The 19,735-nt window shown below is 40.4% G+C and overlaps 1 protein-coding gene across 1 annotated transcript in view; it reads left to right on the top strand.

Annotated features, from left to right (window-relative positions):
- The window catches only part of SMO (smoothened, frizzled class receptor), a 65,689-nt gene that overhangs the window by 24,716 nt on the left and 21,238 nt on the right, over positions 1–19,735 (top strand). The window contains exons 3-8 of the mRNA XM_089676937.1: positions 1,542–1,751; positions 2,795–2,967; positions 3,762–3,981; positions 10,593–10,716; positions 16,346–16,438; positions 18,514–18,622. Of these exons, the coding sequence (XP_089533063.1) occupies positions 1,542–1,751; positions 2,795–2,967; positions 3,762–3,981; positions 10,593–10,716; positions 16,346–16,438; positions 18,514–18,622 (929 nt within the window). The remainder of the gene's footprint in view (positions 1–1,541; positions 1,752–2,794; positions 2,968–3,761; positions 3,982–10,592; positions 10,717–16,345; positions 16,439–18,513; positions 18,623–19,735) is intronic.

Here is a 19,735-nt window from a genome sequence, read left to right as displayed (position 1 = left end):
GATACCAACTGCACTCCGCCTCTTACCCTGGCTAGCGGTCTCCAGAGTGGTGCCAGCTGCAGGAAAGAAGATATTTTCAGGTCAGTGTGAAAAAATACAATGGTCATAATCGTATAAGGCTGCTTTCACACTGTTTACCCACACCACGAGTGCAGTGTAGTATACCTGCAGCTTTCCTGTGAGTTTGCTTTGCTTAGCCATAGACTTCTATTATATCCTGTGGGTTTGGTGCACTTTTTGAAAGCACACCAAAACTCCTGAATGCAAGAGTTTTGTGCACTTTCAGAAAGTGCTCGACATCTGCAGGACATAATAAAGGTCTATGGCAAAGCGAAGCTAACCCAGGAAAGTCGCTGATGCACTGCGATGCACCCGTGGTACATGTAAATCGTAGAACATCAGTGTGAAAGCAACCTTATAGGGGGCTCAGAACAGTAAGGGTTCATTTACATTTGCAGTTTGGGGGTAGTAAAACTCCATAGTTAAGACATGTTTTTACCACCCTTGCCCCAACTGTATCCCCCTTAGCTGCAGTGGTCAGAGGTGCAGCAGGAGTTGTACGTCCTGTCATGGTTGGTGCGTGTAGCACCTGCCAAGCATGACTCATTCAAGTAAATGAGGCTGATCTGCAAGTGCCATGCAACCTTGTGCAGTACAGCAAACAAGGCGTTAAAGCAGGCAGCAGCGTGTTGCTTTCTCTCTACCTGTTTTAACCCCTTGGACCCCGCAGAAGCACACGGTTGTTAGGCGCTTGCAGAGTGGCCCCATTTACTTGAATGGGTCATGATTGGCAGGCAGTAGCACCCACCAAAAGCAACTGGGGGGGTTTAATTCCTGCTGTGGCATGTGTACATCTTTGGCTGCTGCCTCAGCAGCTAAAGGAGGTAGGGATTGGGGGGCAATAGAACTGTGACTCAACTGAAGACCCCCCATCTTGCTGAATGAACAAGCCCTAATGGTGCAGCTGCTGAAAGCAACTAGGGTCTCATTCATAAGTGCAGCTGGCACTGCTGCTCCTCTGAAAAGCGATCTGAGTGTATTTGACAGGTGGTGAGGAGGCGATATATCCTCACCATCTGATTTACATTCATGATTGCCATGCAATGCACGTGACTGGGACATGGTAGTACGGCAATTAGAGGTTTAAATAAGGTGTTAGTAGGCGACACTGTGCCCGGTGATCTTTGACTTCTCCCATGTTGTTCAGGTAAATCTCCACCTCTCTAAGGTTGCCTATCCCTGCCATAAAGTGTTTTGAATCCTGTGTGATGCTTGTAGTAATCCCTGTAGTAAATGCTTATTTGTAAAATATAGACTGTATATAAATAGTAACAAACAGATATAAAACATCCATTACAAAAAATGTATGAAACTAAAATATGAAATAATATTGCCCAATAACCATTATAATTTACACTTGTATGCCAATATAGCTTGGTTGAGTTACTATTGCCTGACTAAAAGTATTGTTTGTGTTTTGGTATGTTAAAGTACTTGAGGCCATAGGGGTTTTTTTAAGTAATGAATTGTACTTTTTACAGAATGAGGTGCAAAACATCAAATTTAACAGCTCCGGGCAATGTGAGGCTCCTTTGGTCCGCACGGACAACCCAAAGAGCTGGTACGAAGATGTGGAGGGCTGTGGCATTCAGTGTGAGAATCCACTATTTACCAAGAAAGAACACCGAGAAATGCATGTCTACATTGCCATATTCAGTTCAGTCACCATATTTTGTACATTTTTTACACTGGTAAGTGAGCCTTCAGATATTCATAATTTAAATAATAAATTGGCTACTTGGAGAAATGGAGATGTTCTCTACAGTTCAGTTAATCTTTGCTTAGTAAATTAACTGCAGTCAGGTTGTGCAAATCACCAAGTACTAAATCCCGTCCATTAATGGATGAGATCCATTGTCCACTACATTACACAAAGGAAACAAGTTCTATACCTATACCTGAAGTATTCTCCTTCTAAATGCTGATTCTATGAACAGATTGTGAATTTTCTTAAAATGCTCTAATGTTGCTTTAGACCAGCCTATCGCAAACTTTTTACACCAGAGGAACCCGTAAAAAATTTCAGGTCTCAGGGAATCCCTGCTTAAACATTGGGGTCAGTGAGAAAAATGTCCTTACATTGTTGGTCAGTGAGAAGAATGCAACCCTTACAGTAGTGGTTAGAATGCCACCCTTGCAGACAGATAGATAGATCATTGATGCTGGCTTTGCCAAGTGGTGTTGGCCCTGGAACTCTGCAGGCCCCAGCAAATGGGAAGTCGCTCAGCTACCATCGAAGGAACCCCTAACTCTGGAGGTACCCTAAGGCTCCATGGAACCCTGGTTAAGAATGGCTGCTCTAGACAAACAATGTCTATTGCTGTGATATATTCACTCATGTTATTCACATTATTATTTAAAAATACTCAGTATGTATGTATCCTTTCCATTATCCTTGACAGTAATGTTTGTATGCACTTGACGTACTTTCACTGTGGGCCGCTTTAGAGATAATTACAGATCGTTGTTTCCCCGGTGTACTACACACTTCCCATTGCCAACTTGCATTAAACCAGAGATAGCAGTAGTGGGGTTAGTGCAGTTTAGCTATGAGTAGTGTGTTTTTCAGTTACAGTATAGTAATTAATTATCACTAAATTGACCAATGAGAAACATACAGCACATCAGAAAATACCTCCTGATCCTCAGTCTGCAAGTGCCCTAACCCCTATTAACCTGGTGGTTACAGTCCCTGTTTGTGACTATGTATTGGTCTCTTCCATTTTTTTTCCAGGCCACATTTCTCTCAGATTGGAAAAACTCCAACCGCTACCCTGCTGTGATTCTTTTTTATGTCAATGCCTGCTTTTTCATGGGCAGCATTGGTTGGCTTGCTCAGTTTATGGATGGTGCTCGTAAAGAAATTGTTTGCCGGGGAGATGGTACCATGAGGCTTGGAGAGCCCACGTAAGTCCAGTTCATTTTGTAAATATATCCTCCTTATCTGCTACAACAGCCCACTAACAGAGTAGAGCTTGGACAAGCCAGATGGTCAGCCATTCACTGCCACAGATGTAAACAAGCTTTATTTATTTCACATTATTTGATTTGGATCTGGGAACCTTGGCCTCAATCCAGGACTGTAGCACAGTGTTGACATAAACAAAATCCTTCATTGGATGGCCTTACATTTTCTTGTATATTTTGAGTCCCCTCCCATTCCAGTGAATGCTGCTACTAGTGAATACGGTAATTCAGACATGTTTGCAAGCAGCTTCAAGCAGTTCAAGCATCACTTGCAAAAGTTGGCCAAAGATAGGGTCAAAAGTCAAGTACAGTATGCAGAGACCATATGGATCAACATGAATCCACGTGTGGAGGTAGCAAAAGGCCAGCTAAACAATTTGAAAGGACTTTGTTCAATGAGTATATCAAGGTCTCTGGGATGTCAAAATTAACACAACTTCCTTTTTCTATGCAAGAAGCACTCATATCTGTCTTAGTTTCAAGCCTTAAGTATGTTTATTATAATAAAATACACATTATTAAAGCATCCTAATGCAATTATATTTAAACTCCCCTTACCTGAAAAAGAAGTCAGTAAATATTTACCTTTTCTGGTGCCCATGAGGCCGAAATCCTCTGTGATTAATAAAACTGGTAAAAAGGTTTTGAAACAAATATGCAGGTTTATTTTAAACTCACATTGCAGTCATTTTTTTTGTAAATGTTCATATTTTTCTGTTCTTTTGCTTTCTCAGGTCAAATGAAACACTTTCTTGCGTAATTATATTTGTCATTGTTTACTACTCCATGATGTCAGGAGTGATCTGGTTTGTTATGCTGACATATGCTTGGCATACCTCCTTTAAAGCCCTGGGGACCACTCACCAGCCCCTCTCCGGCAAGACTTCGTACTTCCACTTGGTTACGTGGTCTATTCCCTTTGTCCTCACAGTGGCCATCCTTGCAGTGGCTCAGGTAACATGACTCAATAGACATATTATATGTATTTACTGTATCTTACAGTAGTGGGCACTACTCTGTAGCATTTTGTGACATTAGTATTATAGAACACAGAAATTTTACCTTCAAATCCTAAACACTTTAAAAAAACTTTACTCTGACAGTGAAGAAAACAACATTTCACAAACATACAAAATGAAGGGTTAATGATCTGTACATGATACATAGTAGTTTGCACTGAGTATAAATGAACAATGCTTTGCTGCAGACTATACTTAGCTTGCATTCTCTATTGGCTGCAGGAGTTCGTTCTCCATGGTCTTGAGCAACCACACATATAACCTTTGTATATTCCAAAATAAGAAAGGTAGAGTCACTTACCATAAAAGCAAAATTCTGGTTTATTGAAAGTATGGCACAAACAGTTCACCTGCTATCAAAGAAGCCCCAATGCATTTCACTCCTCGCAGGACCTTAGTCATAGGATGTCCTAATACTAAGCCCTTGCGAGGAATGAAACATGCTGGGGGCTACTATGACACCAGGTGAACTGTTAGTGCATTACTTTTGTAGCACTACCTCCTTAGGAGTTGCTGAGTTTTGGGTCTCCTTATAGTTCTGCACAGCCAGGCCACACGCATTTTCTTCCACACTTGCACTCTGGAGACAGTAAACAGTCTTTGAGCTTGTTTTTGTGGGAAGGGGTATTGAACTTGGTTGGGGTTGAAGGGTGTATGGGATGCCCAAGGAACTGTAGAACATGAGGACAAATTTCCTTAGCAACTCTGTACAAGTGCATAGACAAATATCCTCTCTTGAAGAGCTCTGCAGCACTTCTGGTGTACCTCCTCAGACCCCAGATGAATCCTCCTCTTCACCCAGCTGCCTGAGGGAATCCCTGAGAAATGAGACCCAGAAACTGCACTGTAGTAGAGCAGCCCCAGGCAATGAGTTATGTTGGTTTGGCACCCGGCTTCCCTCTCCCTTTATCTGGGCCGGGGGGTGCAGGATTACTCACTCTGTCCTCTCCTGTAAGCATGTGGGTTGGTGGCTGCATTCAGGTCTTATGCTTTGCTGGCTTATTCTTTGCTTCCAAGACCGTTCTCTCTCAGGGGACGGTTGAGACTGAGAGATCGTCCTTCCCAGCTCCTGCCTGCAGGTTGGCCCACAATCCAGCCTTCTCACACCTTCTTCCACCCGACACTGACTACTTCCTGGCCTCATGTGTAAGGGCTGTTCTGACCACATGGCAAGCCTCCTGCTTGGGAATTGGTCAGAATCCCTTGAGTATGCTGATCAGCCCTTTCTTACCCCCACCCACTGCCTTCTAGAAACTTCTCAAGCTTCTAGAGCAGGGGGGTATCAGGGAATTGACCTGCAGAGCCCTCAGTCTTGACCTAAATTTACCTGGCTGACTCATTCTAGGCTAACTCATACCAGGCTGCTATCCAGCCTCTAACTAAAAACCTAACTAGCTCCCCCTGACTAACTAGAGGGGCACTACACTTTCAATAAACTAGAATTTGGCTTTAATGATGAGCGTCTCTGCCTTTCTTGTTTTGAAATATTTAAAGGTCAAATCTGTACTGACTGTTTCGGGACAAATTTTAAGAAGTCCACCACCTTCATCAGGAATAAAGTAGTACTCTTCCAAAGCTGTGCAATTCATTGTACAATGGTGTCCAACAATAGGAACTACATAATTGTCTATGGGGCCCTTTCACACCTATTCAGTTAGCTTCTATTGGCCTTGGGAAAAAGTGCATGCATGTCTTTTGGTGTATCATAGTGTGTTTTTAGCCCTGTAGATTTCAGTGGGAGCACATGAAACACACATGTACATGTACTTTAATGCATTTTTGGTGCATTTTTTGCATAACCTCCTAGCAACATCTAATCTACTAAAGAGTCTACATAGGAAGATGGAGAAAGTAGGCCACACCATGCTTCATAATGAAGAACTAATATTGCTGGTAAGGTCAAGGATATTGCTGTATGATACCAGCAACAACAATTACAAGGATTCCTGCAAGCCTGAAGGACATTGCCCATGAGGTTTATACAAAATGAGATACAACCCCTCTCCACTTTTTTCTCCATGAACAGTGTTGCTGCCAAAAACCATATCATAGTGGAGATGATTGCTCAGATAGTACAAGTACACAACACAGGACAAACAAGAAGCAGATACAAGAATGATAGCACCTAGTGTATCAAAAATGTACATCAATGTGCTGCAAAAACTGGCTAAAAAACATGAAAATAAAGACGCACAAATGTGAATGGAGGCTAAATCCAAGTTTTTCAGCAACTTACATAAATAAAATGGATTTAAAATAGTATGTGATATGTTTCTTACTGTTTGTTATTTTTGTAACCCAGCTCCAGCAGAGATCTTCTATGGCTGTGCGCTGTGTGAGAGTAGTGGTCTCTCTATAGTTGTCTAGCATGCCCACTACTGAGACAAGTCTGCAGCACTCTAATCAGCCAAGCGCATGCTCCCTGCTGATTGCAGGGCTATTGGTCTGATTCAGCATGAGGTATGTCAAACCACAGTAGAGAGACCACTGCTTTCACACAGAGTACAGTGGTCTTACTTAACTTACTGCTGAAGCTAGGAGTTTTCTTCGGGGCTTGGAGGAAGATTACAAAAATATCAAAGCAGAAGACACTTATCACATGTCATATTAATTCCCTCTGATTTGTTTTATATAAGTTGCAGAAAACCTACAGTACAGTACAGAACATACATTCCACATTAATAATTTTGCTACCAAAATTAATGTGTGCTGTTAATTGCTTCCAGAATTGCCCCTGTTTCTTCTTGCTGGAGGCTACCATTTTGTTGAATCTCAGAGCAGTCGCTTCCCTATTGGAAACTCCCCCCTGTTTGGTCTCAAAAATTTTATGTCACTATATGTAATTACAAGGTGTGCATTTCCAGCCTTGATTGTATGTCTTGCCTCAGCTAGAGGAGAAGGTAGACAGAAGCTTTAGGCTCAAATGCTGTAAAAGATGCTGGTTATAAAAATGCTGGTAATTGCGTTTTAGTAGCGTTTTAGTAATGTTTAGAAGTGTTTACGAGAGTTTGCGTTTATTAGCATTTTTTTTAACGCTCAAAAAAAACTTTTCAAAAACAATTTTTTTTCTGCTCCTAGACGCTGAAGCTCAAAAAATGCAAATAGCCTAAAGTAGTGTACATGGACATATAGAATAACACTACTGTATTTAGCTTCTAGGAGCAGAAAAAAATACTACTAACAGCTTCTAGGAATTTAAAAAACTGCTAGTGTTCATGGAGCCTTACAGTGCTGAAGTTCACAGGCTGCCACTGCTGAGGCTGCATTCACACTTGAGCGTTTTGAAGCTTGAAGCTCGAAGTCTCCAAAAACGCTCAAACTTAAAAAAATCAGTTGTTCTCTATGGTGCCTGTTCACACATGAGAACAATTGATTTTTTAAGTTTGAGCTTTTTTGGAGCTTCGAGCTGCAAAGCTACAAAACGCTTAAGTGTGAATGCAGCCTTACAGAAAAAGGAGAGAATATCAGGGAGATCAGATCCTCTCCTTTTAAGTTTAACTATTCTGTGTTTCCCTGGCAGCAGAATTTGTTCTTTCACCTCTCCTGATTTTCTTTTCTCTCTTTAATCTATGTTCCCTCTTCTCAGACTGTGTCATTGCCTTTTCCTCCCCCTCACAGAGCAGTAAATATTGAGGCTATCAGCAGATTGGCCTCTAGTGACTCACTGATTATCGGCACAGTGCCGACAATACAGGACAACTGAGGCTGTGCAGAGCAGGGTGAGACAGTGCAATACTGCATTTTAAACTGTATAGGTGCTTATTTTTAATGTTTTACATAACTATAGCTGCAAAAGGAGTCAGTGTGAAGTGATCCATCCAGACTTCATTTTCTGACTAAAGTTTAAGATTGTCCTAAAAAAAAGGGAAATTTAAAATGTGTCACATACAGTATGTTTACTACTAACCAATAGGACTACAGCCACTTAACCTGACCATCATGTATTTTTGTTATTAGACCAATATGTAGTTACCTTGAGAAACAATACCACCTTAGCTGAAATAGATTTGTACTGATATATTTTATACATTTCAACTATTTCAATTAGGGATGCACCGATATATCAGTGGCTGAAAGATATCGGCCAAAAATTGTGTTATTGGCATTTTGCCGATAGGAAAAAAGGTGCCAATACATGCAAAATAGTGTCTCATAGACTTTAATGCAAAATCGAGTCCACATTGACTTCAATGCAAAAATGCCCCCTAGTGACTTCAATGCAAAATTGACAGCCACATTAATTAAAGTGGAGTTCCACCCAAAAGTTTTTGCCTCCTCCCTGCCATATTTGGCACCTTTTGGGGGGGAGCTGATACCTGGTTTTGACAGGTACCCACTCCGACTTCTTGCTCAGTTCGCCATGACAAAGTGAGATGGAAGTTCAGCCCCCTCCTCCCTTCCGCAGTCTCCTTGGAACCTTTACAGGTCGCAGAAGACAGCCGGACTAATCAGGATATGCAGCAGGGCTCGCGCTTTGCTCAGTGGGCACCCGGCTGTGAAGTCACAAGCTGTGACAGCCTGGTGCCCACAGCTGAGATGCCAGCGCCGGGGAGAGAAGAGGGAAAGAAGTCACAGCGCAAGTGAGCACATTGCTGGACCCTAGGACAGGTGAGAGTGTGTTTATTAAAAGTCAGCAACTACAGTTTTTGTAGCTGCTGACTTTTAATAAACACAAAAACGTTTGGAACTCCACTTTCAGTAAAAAAAAATTGTAAAAACTGTGCATATATATAAAAAATGCAGCGCTTAGGGAAGTGATAATGAAACACAGTCCAATGAGAGAAGTGCTCCGTGATTCCTAGTGCAAATGGTAAAAATTCACACTAACCAGACAGCGCGAAAATATACGCATGTGTGTATATATCCTGAAGAATCTCCTCTCCACTCGGATCTGGTCAAAGGAATAGCCGGAAAAGATAGAAGTCCTACGCCCTCATGTGGTGAAAGAATGGTCCAGCAGGTCAGAGAAATATCTGGGTAAGCCTCCCCCTTCACAGGAGCTGACACAGGGATCACTTGGGGCTGTAAGAATTGAAGAAGCTCCTCACAGGAGACATAGGGAGATACTCATAGTGTAGTAGATAAGGCTTTATTATGAGAACATAGGTGCATAGTGAACAGGGTATATAGCAAGTATGAATGAACACACTGACCCTTAGAAAATAAAGATGGCCGCCGGGCCTCCTCGTGGCACCGGCGGCTTAGTGTCAACGGCGTCCTGGGTGGGACCCAGGACGCCGTTGACACTAAGCCGCCGGTGCCACGAGGAGGCCCGGCGGCCATCTTTATTTTCTAAGGGTCAGTGTGTTCATTCATACTTGCTATATACCCTGTTCACTATGCACCTATGTTCTCATAATAAAGCCTTATCTACTACACTATGAGTACCTCCCTATGTCTCCTGTGAGGAGCTTCTTCAATTCTTACAGCCCCAAGTGATCCCTGTGTCAGCTCCTGTGAAGGGGGAGGCTTACCCAGATATTTCTCTGACCTGCTGGACCATTCTTTCACCACATGAGGGCGTAGGACTTCTATCTTTTCCGGCTATTCCTTTGACCAGATCCGAGTGGAGAGGAGATTCTTCAGGATATATACACACATGCGTATATTTTCGCGCTGTCTGGTTAGTGTGAATTTTTACCATTTGCACTAGGAATCACGGAGCACTTCTCTCATTGGACTGTGTTTCATTATCACTTCCGTAAGCTCTGCATTTTTTATATATATGAATTGTGGGACTTTATATGCGTTTTCCTATATGTTCAGCTGCTGCCACTGTTGTTGAGCGCTTACTATATATTTATTACCTTGTAAAAACTGTGCGTTTCAGTTTTCTGCCAAGTGCATCCAGAATTTTCGGTTTCGGCACCAGAATTTACATTTCACAGCACCACTAATAATTAATATCAATAATAACATTTTTAAATTTAAAAACATTTTAAATATAAATTAAATCAATAATTAACTGTGTTTTTGAGAAAACACTTTTCTTGTCATGTGCACGTGTATTATTACTTTAATACTTGTCATTATTACAGTGGTTCTCAACCTGTGGGTCGCGACCCCTTTGGGGGTCGAACGACTCTTTCACAGGGGTCGCCTAAGACCATCAGAAAACACATATTTCCGATGTGTAAAGAGCAGCTACTGTGTAGAAAGCAGCTGCTGTGTTGAAAGCAGCTACTCTGTTAAAAGCAGCTACTGTGTTGAAAGCAGCAGTATTGGAGGTAAAACGACATTCATGAATTATAATTACTGGGTAAATAATTTTATGGTTGGGGGTCACCACAACATGAGGAACTGTATTAAAGGGTCATGGCATTAGGAAGGTTGAGAACCACTGCATTATTAGATAGCAGAGTTAACCCCTACAACACAGCAACATTTTTTATAACCATTTTTATTATATTTTTATGATAATATTTATCATATTTAATATGCAAATGCTAAACACAAGTTTTGCTATAGTAGCATGGCATAATAGCCCTCCATTCACAAACGTACTCTGAGTGGAGGATTCATTTGTTGCTTGCTGTGTTCCAACAGGTTGATGGAGACTCTGTGAGTGGGATCTGCTTTGTGGGATACAAGAACTACCGCTATAGAGCCGGCTTTGTCTTGGCTCCAATTGGAATTGTACTAATTGTTGGAGGTTATTTTTTAATCAGAGGTGAGATTATTAAATGTGGGAATTGGTGCCATGGTAAAATTAATGGGAAAAATCAGACTTCTAATCAGATAATAGCCATTTTGTTGATTTATTATTTTTGTGCTTCAGACGTATTTGACAAACTGCATAGCTAGGCAGCTAACCCTGCTATTGTAAGTGTATCTGAAACAAAAATGTAATATATTGTAGCTTACCAGTCATTAGATGCGGTGCTTACATTGGTTTTCTGTTTTGGTTTTTTTAATAGGCTTTTTCCTTTATTTTATCTTGCTAATTCTATGAATTAAGCACTTCCTGTCTCTGGGTGGCGATACTCATCTCCACATTGTGTCTTTTGAGAGAGCCATGGCATTCACCCAGATTTCAACATGTCTTTCTTCCTCCATTTCCATTATTACTTTGGCCATATGGAGATTAGTAGTTTACAGAAAAAAAGATGAAATTGTTTTTGCTTCAAGATCAGGAAGTGACAAAGATTTTAAATTTCTGGCAAGATCAATATATATTTTCTGTACTTGCTGAAAATGTTCTTAGCCTGAAAAATGAAAACTAATACAGCCACCATGTGAAAGGACTGGTAAGCTGCAATGTATTGCTTTTTCATTCTTGCGTTTAAACTATAACTAAAGGCAAAACTTTTTATTTTAGTTTTGGATAGAGTGCAGAGGGATTAGAATGCTTGTCAGTTTTTATTGCAGTCTGTCCCCCAATTAGGGAGATTCACCATCTCTATTTGTCCTGTTTACCATTGGCATTGAAAGAGAAAGTAAAGGAAAATCCAAAATTTTGGTTTGTCCCAAGAAAAGAATAGAGAAGAAATCTTCCAGTGGGGACACTAGTTCTAGTGACCTGGGGGTTCCCAAGGAATTCCATTAATTTGCAGGGATTTCCTCTGGTTGCCTGTGGAAAGAGGGAAATCTCTGCAATGGGGCACAGATGGCAAAAAAAATCTGACATGGGGTTATAACCCTCCCCTGCTCTATCCAAAATAATAATAAAAAAAGTTTTGCCTGTAGTTCTAATTCAGTGATCCTTTGATTTCAGCTTTGCAGCTTCCAGTGTCAGAAGATTATTGATTGTACAATGAATCAGAAGATACAAATTCACTGTACATTTAACATGAAGGGGACACAGGAAGCTGTAGAGTTGAACCAGAACCTCGTAGGGTTACGTCCCTGGCTATGCATGCGAATCACAAGACTTGCTAAACAAAATTACAATTGTGTCGGCAGGTTAAACAATGTACAGTGGGGCAAAAAAGTATTTAGTCAGCCACCAATTGTGCAAGTTCTCCCACTTAAAAAGATGAGAGAGGCCTGTAATTGGCATCATAGGTAGACCTCAACTATGAGAGACAAAATGAGAAAAAAAATCCACACAATCACATTGGCTGATTTGGAAAGAATTTATTTGCAAATTATGGTGGAAAATAAGTATTTGGTCACCTACAAACAAGCAAGATTTCCGGCTCTCACAGACCTGTACCTTCTTCTTTAAGAGGCGCCTCTGTCCTGCACTCATTACCTGTATCAATGGCACCTGTTTGAAATTGTTATCAGTATAAAAGACACCTGTCCACAACCTCAAACAGTCACACTCCAAACTCCACTATGGTGAAGACCAAAAAGCTGCCGAAGGACACCAGAAACAAAATTGTAGACCTTCACCAGGCTGGGAAGACTGAATCTGCAATAGGCAAGCAGCTTGGTGTGAACAAATCAACTGTGGGAGCAATAATTAGAAAATGGAAGACATACAAGACCATTGATAATCTCCCACGGGGGGGATCTAGTGAATGACCTGCAGAGAGCTGGGACCAACGTAACAAAGGCTACCATCAGTAACACACTACGCCGCTAGGGACTCAGATCCTGCAGTGCCAGACGTGTCCCTCTACTTAAGCCAGTACATGTCCGGGCCCGTCTGAAGTTTGCTAGAGAGCATTTGGATGATCCAGAAGAGGATTGGGAGAATGTCATATGAAGATGAAACCAAAATAGAACTGTTTGGTAGAAACACAACTCGTCGTGTTTGTAGGAGAGAGAATGCTGAGTTGCATCCAAAGAACACCATACCTACTGTGAAGCATGGGGGTGGCAACATCATGCTTTGGGGCTGTTTCTCCGCAAAGGGACCAGGAAGACTGATCCATGTACAGGACAGAATGAATGGGGCCATGTAACGTGAGATTTTGAGTGCAAACCTCCTTCCATCAGCAAGGGCATTGAAGATGAAACGTGGCTGGGTCTTCCAACATGACAATGATCCCAAACATACCGCCCAGGAAATGAAGGAGTGGCTTCGTAAGAAGCATTTCAAGGTCCTGGAGTGGCCTAGCCAGTCTCCAGATCTCAACCCCATAGAAAACCTTTGGAGGGAGTTGAAAGTCCGTGTTGCCCAGCGACAGCCCCAAAATATCACTGCTCTAGAGGAGATCTGCATGGAGGAATGGGCCAACATACCAGCAACAGTGTGTGCCAACCTTGTGAAGACTTACAGGAAACGTTTGACCTCTGTCATTGCCAACAAAGGATATATAACAAAGCATTGAGATGAACTTTTGATATTGACCAAATACTTATTTTCCACCATAATTTGCAAATAAATTCTTTCCAAATCAGCCAATGTGATTGTCTGGATTTTTTTTCTCATTTTGTCTTTCATAGTTGAGGTCTACCTATGATGCCAATTACAGGCCTCTCTCATCTTTTTAAGTGGGAGAACTTGCACAATTGGTGGCTGACTAAATACTTTTTTGCCCCACTGTAATTCAGTTGCTTCCCTGGAATTTCACATTTCAGCCATAGGTCTGTTCATTTGGCAGCAGGGGCGGACTGACCATTTGGAAACTCAGGAACTGCCTGAGGGCCCGGGGTCAGTAGGGGGCCCCATGAGATGCCCCTGGTACCTTTTTCATAGGCTTTTTTGAGTTTGGGCAAGGACACAGGGGCCCCATGATCCCCTATTGCCCGGGGGCCCCATGAGTTGTCAGTCCGCCCCTGTTTGGTAGTAACTTATTATTACATACTATACAGAATGAAGATATGTTTTTTGGGAGGATGAGTGTGGTGGAGGGATCAATGCTTCCAAAAATATATGATATAATGTTCTCTATATTTTAAGTAGAAAGAAGTAAATTAAGCTTTTTCCACTTTCACTAGGGATAATTTTAAATAAGTACATATTTATTTCTGTGATGAAGCCTGATAGCCATGACACCAACATGTTTCTAATACAAAACATGGCAAATGTGCAATTAAAATTAATGATTTTTCTTTAAATTAAATCAGTTTATACATTTTTGCTTGCATTAAGGGGTTATTTGGGGGTTAAATCACTGACAGCAGCTGTGCTATGCAGATCTAGGAAGTATGAGCCATGTGCTTAACTGATTACAAAATTATGTGTTACATGAACCAATAAACCACATGTCACTAATAAAAAATAACAATACGTTAAAAAAAACAATTGTGCACATAGGGGTTGAATCATTAAAGGCAAATAGACTGTGCACTTTGCAAGCAAGTGTAGTGGCTCCGGAGCTTAGTAAATGTGGTAACACTGCTGAAATCCATCATCCAATCATGTGCAAGCAAAATGCTGTTTTTTTTTGTTTCCCATGCATGTGATTAGGCATTCTTTGTAAAGTGAAGTTTTACCTCATTTGCTAAGCTCTGGAGCAATTGCACTTACAAAGAGCAACTGAACTTGCAAAGTACACTCTCAATTTGTCTTTAGCAAATAAACACCATTATGTCACTTACAGCCTAGACAAAGATCACATGGTTTCTGGCTACCATATACAGTATGTAATTGACAGTATGGGGGGATTTTAAGAAACTGGACTGTGCAAAACCTGGTGCAGCTCTGCATAGAAACCAATCAGCTTCCAGGTTTTATTGTTAAAGCTTAATTGATTAAGCTTGACCACACTACCCATATGGAAGAAAAATATATTTGAAATATATTTTAAAAATATTCTTCCCAAACATATTGCCAAATATTTGAAATACTACAATTTTGGTCGTATTCAATATATTTCAAAATATATTTATATATATATATATATATATATATATATATATATATATATGTACTGCATGTTGAATATATACAAATCTACATTTTTGGAATGCATTTACAAATATATGTAAAAGTATATGTTAAAATTACTGTTTTATATGTTAACAAAAATCTGAAAAATATATTTAAAAAATATATAGTTTTAAAAATATTTTTTTTTAAATATATTCTTCAGATTTTCTTAAATATATTTTTCTTCCATGTGGGTATAGCCGAATGACAGCTACAGCGCGACCATTCAGTTCTGGTCGGACATCATATGACGTCCTCCCAGAACGCCCCTCCCCCGCACGGTGCTCTCTGTGATCGCTGTGTCCTTTGGACACAGCTGATCACATGACACAGTAAAGAGCCAATCACAGCGGCCTTTTACCACGTGATCAGCTGTCTCCAATCACAGGGCACTGATTATCAGTGCAGCCCTAAAAGTGCCCAACAGTGCTGACCATCAGTGCCCAGCAGTGCTGCCAATTTGTGCTGTCAGTGCTGCCTATTAGTGTCCATCAGTGCCCATCATTGCCACCTATCACTGCCCATCAGTGCCGCATATCAGTGCAGCCTCATCAGTGCCTCCTCATCAATGCCCACCAGTGCCACCTCATAAGTGCAGCCTATTAGTGCCCATCAGTGCTGCCTATCTGTGCTGCCTCATCAGTGCCCATCAATGCAGCCTCATCAACATTCATCAGTAAAGGAGAAAAGTTACATGTTTGCAAAAGTTTATAATGGAAACAAGGAAAAACTTTTGTTTTAAAATTTTTTGGCCTATTTTTTTTATAGTGCAAAAAAATAAAAAACCCAGTGGTGATTCAATACCACCAAAAGAAAGCTCTATTTGTGTGAAAAAAAATTATAAAAATGTAATATAGGGGCAGTGTTGCATGATCGTGCAATTGTCATTCAAAGTGCGACAGTTATGAAAGCTGAAAATTGGCCTAGGCAGGAATGGGGTAAAAGTACCTGGTAGGCAAGTGGTTAAGATGAAATTAAAAGCTTTCTGTATGTGTGTGACACAAATTTGAAAAGGCTACAGGTCCTCTTGAATTATTGCCACACCGCCTACATCTGATTGATACTAAAGCAAAGTCTTAGTAACTGCATTATTTAGAACTAATTTAGGCTGTGCAGCCCCTATGGAATCAAATGTTGGCAGACATAACCAATCTCAAAAGAACTATGAGTTTCCCAGCCAGGACTTGGATGGAGTTCTAAGTGTATTTTGCTGTATCACTGGTATTTCATGACCTTAGTGTTTGTGCTTTTGTATAAAGGGGAAAATCCTAATTATGTCCTTACTATTGGTCGTGGGTGATTGAGTAATATAATTGAATTTATGTCTAATTCCTTAGGATTGTTACAGTTATATTATTATTATTCATCCTAATCTGAAATGATCCAAAACTAGGCTGAAATTTTCCAGTGTACATTTGCAAAAATTCACAATTTAAATGTGTTTGAAGTGGATGCACTTATATTCATATACACTTTTTTTTTAATTGTGCATAATGTTGTTCACATTGTTTCTCTTTTTACATTTTTCCTATAGGTGTAATGACATTATTTTCTATCAAAAGCAATCATCCAGGACTCCTCAGTGAGAAAGCTGCCAGTAAAATTAATGAGACCATGCTGCGGCTAGGTAACTAAATTCCTATTCAATCTCTGAGTAATTTAAAGCTGAACCCCAGGATAAGCAAATATTCTCTAAATATTTCTTGAATCTTGGTATGCTTTATCAATTTCTTCCAGATCTATGCAGAAATTAAGTGTGAATCTCTGCCTCTATGCAGAGTTTCCTGTAATAAAAATTGGTATCTGCTGCTTTCTCTCCATTTTCAATGTTTTATCTGCAAGCACAGAGAAATGCCTTTTTTTTCATACCATAAATCCATTGGGCTTCTACCTTCTTGTTTAGCGTGACAACATTTGTTATGGGACGCTGAAATATCAAGCAGTGTTGTCATCACTGCCCATTTCTCCTGTACAGAAATACAGAACAGCTTCTCCTATGTTATGGAAATTAAGAAGGCAAGGCATTCTGTAGTCCAGAAGGAATGACTTGTCAGGGCTGATAATACTGCTTGAGATTTCATAGGGATGGATTTCTGGCAGATCCACATATATTTTTCTTTACTTGTAGTGCTTTTAAAGAGATAAAACATGGGGAAGTGTTAATGTGGTGCAGCAATGTACATCAGTTTCTTTTTCATTTGGCCAGACATACAATTCAGTCATCTGAAATGTGTGGCCAATAATTGCAGATTGGCTGTGTATGTGATGATCAGCCACCTACACAAACTTAATCCGTGTGATCTCTTTAAATGTCATACATTTTGAAGAGTTCACTCTAGCATACAAATATTTGCTTAGCATTAAATAGGATATTAAAGGCTAAATTCACCTTTTAACGAAAAGTAATAAATGCACATTTTGTTGCAGGTAAAAAAAAATTATATTTACTATTTTTTGGTTTTAAGAGCCTGGAAAGCATTGCACCAGTGATCAGCAGGTCGCTGGTGCCATCCAGGTCTCCTGCAAACTGTCAGTGTAATCTGTCTGCTCATACATCGTAGGGGCAGGCAGTTTCACACTGACAGGAATGATCCATGAACTACCAGAGCGCTCAACAGTGCTGTAGCAGTTTACTGAGAACTACAAGCCAATGTCTGCAAAGGCTGTCAAGACTGTCAAGAGCTTCCCATTTACAGAACTCTGTGAATGGACGACACGGCTGTGCAGGTGGAGCCCCGCCTGGCCTCGTATTTTAAAAATTGTGACAGCTAGCATGGGAAGAAGATCTAGGGTTGCCATTTCATCCCTTTAAAACTGAACACATATTAATTCCACAGGTTCTGTGGCTTCTTTCTGGCACCTCCACCAAACAGCTCATTTTTGTTCAAGTATCACCGTATTGTACTCCTTAAAAACAACCACACCATCTTTTTCCAGAGCAGCCTGTATTTCTTTTGAGGTTGTCTGTGGGTTTTTCTTTGAATCCCGAAAAATTCTTCTGTCAGTTATGGCTGCAATCTTTCTTGGTCTACCTGACCTTGGCTTGGTATCAAGAGATACCATAACTTTCCACTTCTTAATAGGTGATTTAACAGTACTGATTGGCATATTCAAGGCTTTGGACATCTTTTTATGTCCTTTTCCATCTTTATAAAGTTCCTTTACTTTGTTACGCAGGACTTTTGACAGTTCTTTTCTGATCCCCATGGCTCAGTATCTAGCCTAGTCAGTGCTTCCACGTAAGAGCTAACAAACTCATTGACTATTTATACACTGACACTAATTGCAATTTAAAAAGCCATATATGTGGGACATTAACCTCTAATTGGCATTTTAACCCGTGTGTGTCACCTTGTGTGTCTATACCAAGGCCAAACATTCCAGGGTATGTAAACTTTTGATCATTGCCATTTGGGTGATTTCTGTTATCATTATAGTTTTAAAAGGAGCCAAACAACTATTTGATAATAAATGACTTCATATGATCAACATCCTTCAATAAAAGAGCATTTTTTGGCATAATCAGCCATATTTTCAATATAAATGCCAAAATTTCACAATTTCTGCCAGGGTATGCAAACTTTTGAGCACAACTGTATATGACTGTTTGCATGCTGTTGGTAAAACCTATCCTGTGTGATTTGTTTAATTGTTGTAATTTTTTTTTAATAAATGTGCCCTTTGTGCTGTGTTCTGATACAGGAATATTTGGATTCTTAGCCTTTGGATTTGTACTTATCACCTTCAGCTGTCATTTCTATGACTTCTTTAACCAGGCAGAGTGGGAGAGAAGTTTTCGTGAATATGTCTTGTGAGTATTATCAGTCAAGCAATATCCTGCTTCATACTCTAAACGTACAGTTACGTCCATATATAATTGGACACAGGCACAATTTCAGTTTTTTTCAGGTATTTACCAAAGCATACTCAAGCTATAGTTATATAATGGATATGGGCTGAAAGTGCGCACTCTCAGGTTTAATTTGAAGAAGGGTTTAGGAATTACAGCTCTTAAGAGTAGCCACCCCCCTTTTTCAAGGGACCAAAAGTAATTGGACAAAAAGTTTCATGGCCAGGTGTGGGCTACTCCTTCGTTATTTCTTAATCAATTAAGCAGGTAAAAGCTCTGGAGTTGATTCTAAGTGTGGTATTTGCATTTGGAATCTATTGCTGTGAATCTACATCATGCATTCAAAGGAGCTGTCCATGCAAGTGAAACAGGCCATTGTAAGGCTTCAAAAATTAAACAAATCCATCAGAGAGATAGCAGCAACATTAGGAGTGGCCAAATCAACAGTTTGGTACATTCTGAGGAAAGAAGAACGTACTGGTGAGCTCAGCAACATAAAAGAGGCATGGACGTCCATGGAAGATAACAGTGGTGGATAATCGCAGGATCCCTCTCTATGGTAAAGAAAAACCCAATCGCAACATCAAGACCGGTGAAGGACACTCTCTAGAAGGTGGACATATCACTGCCAAAGTCTACAATCAAGAGAAGACTTCATGAGAGCAAATACAGAGGGTTCACCAGAAGGTTCAAACCATTCATAAGCCTGAAGAATAGAAAAGCCAGATTAGACTTTGCCAAAAAAATATTTAAAAAGGCCAGACCAGTTCTGGAAAAGCTTTCTTTGGATGGATGAAACTAAGATTAATCTATACCAGAATGACAGGAAGAAAAATGTGTGGAGAAGGCTTGGAACAGCTCATGATCCAAAGCATACAATGTCATCTATAAAACATGGTGGAGACAGGGTGATGGCATGGACATGCATGGCTTCCAGTGGCACTGGGTCATTGGTATTTATTGATGATGTGACAGCTGCAGCCTAATGAATTCTGCAGTGTTTAGAGATATACTGTCAGCCCAGATTCAGCCAAATGCAGCAAAATTGATTGGACAGGGCTTCACAGTACAGAA

This window comes from Staurois parvus, unplaced genomic scaffold (assembly GCF_062004578.1).
Source record: "Staurois parvus isolate SC_StPar_1 unplaced genomic scaffold, SC_StPar_1.0 ptg000175l, whole genome shotgun sequence".
NCBI classification, from domain to species: domain Eukaryota; kingdom Metazoa; phylum Chordata; class Amphibia; order Anura; family Ranidae; genus Staurois; species Staurois parvus.
The sequence above is the reverse complement of the archived record's forward strand: the minus strand, read 5'-3'. Positions and strand labels throughout refer to the sequence as shown.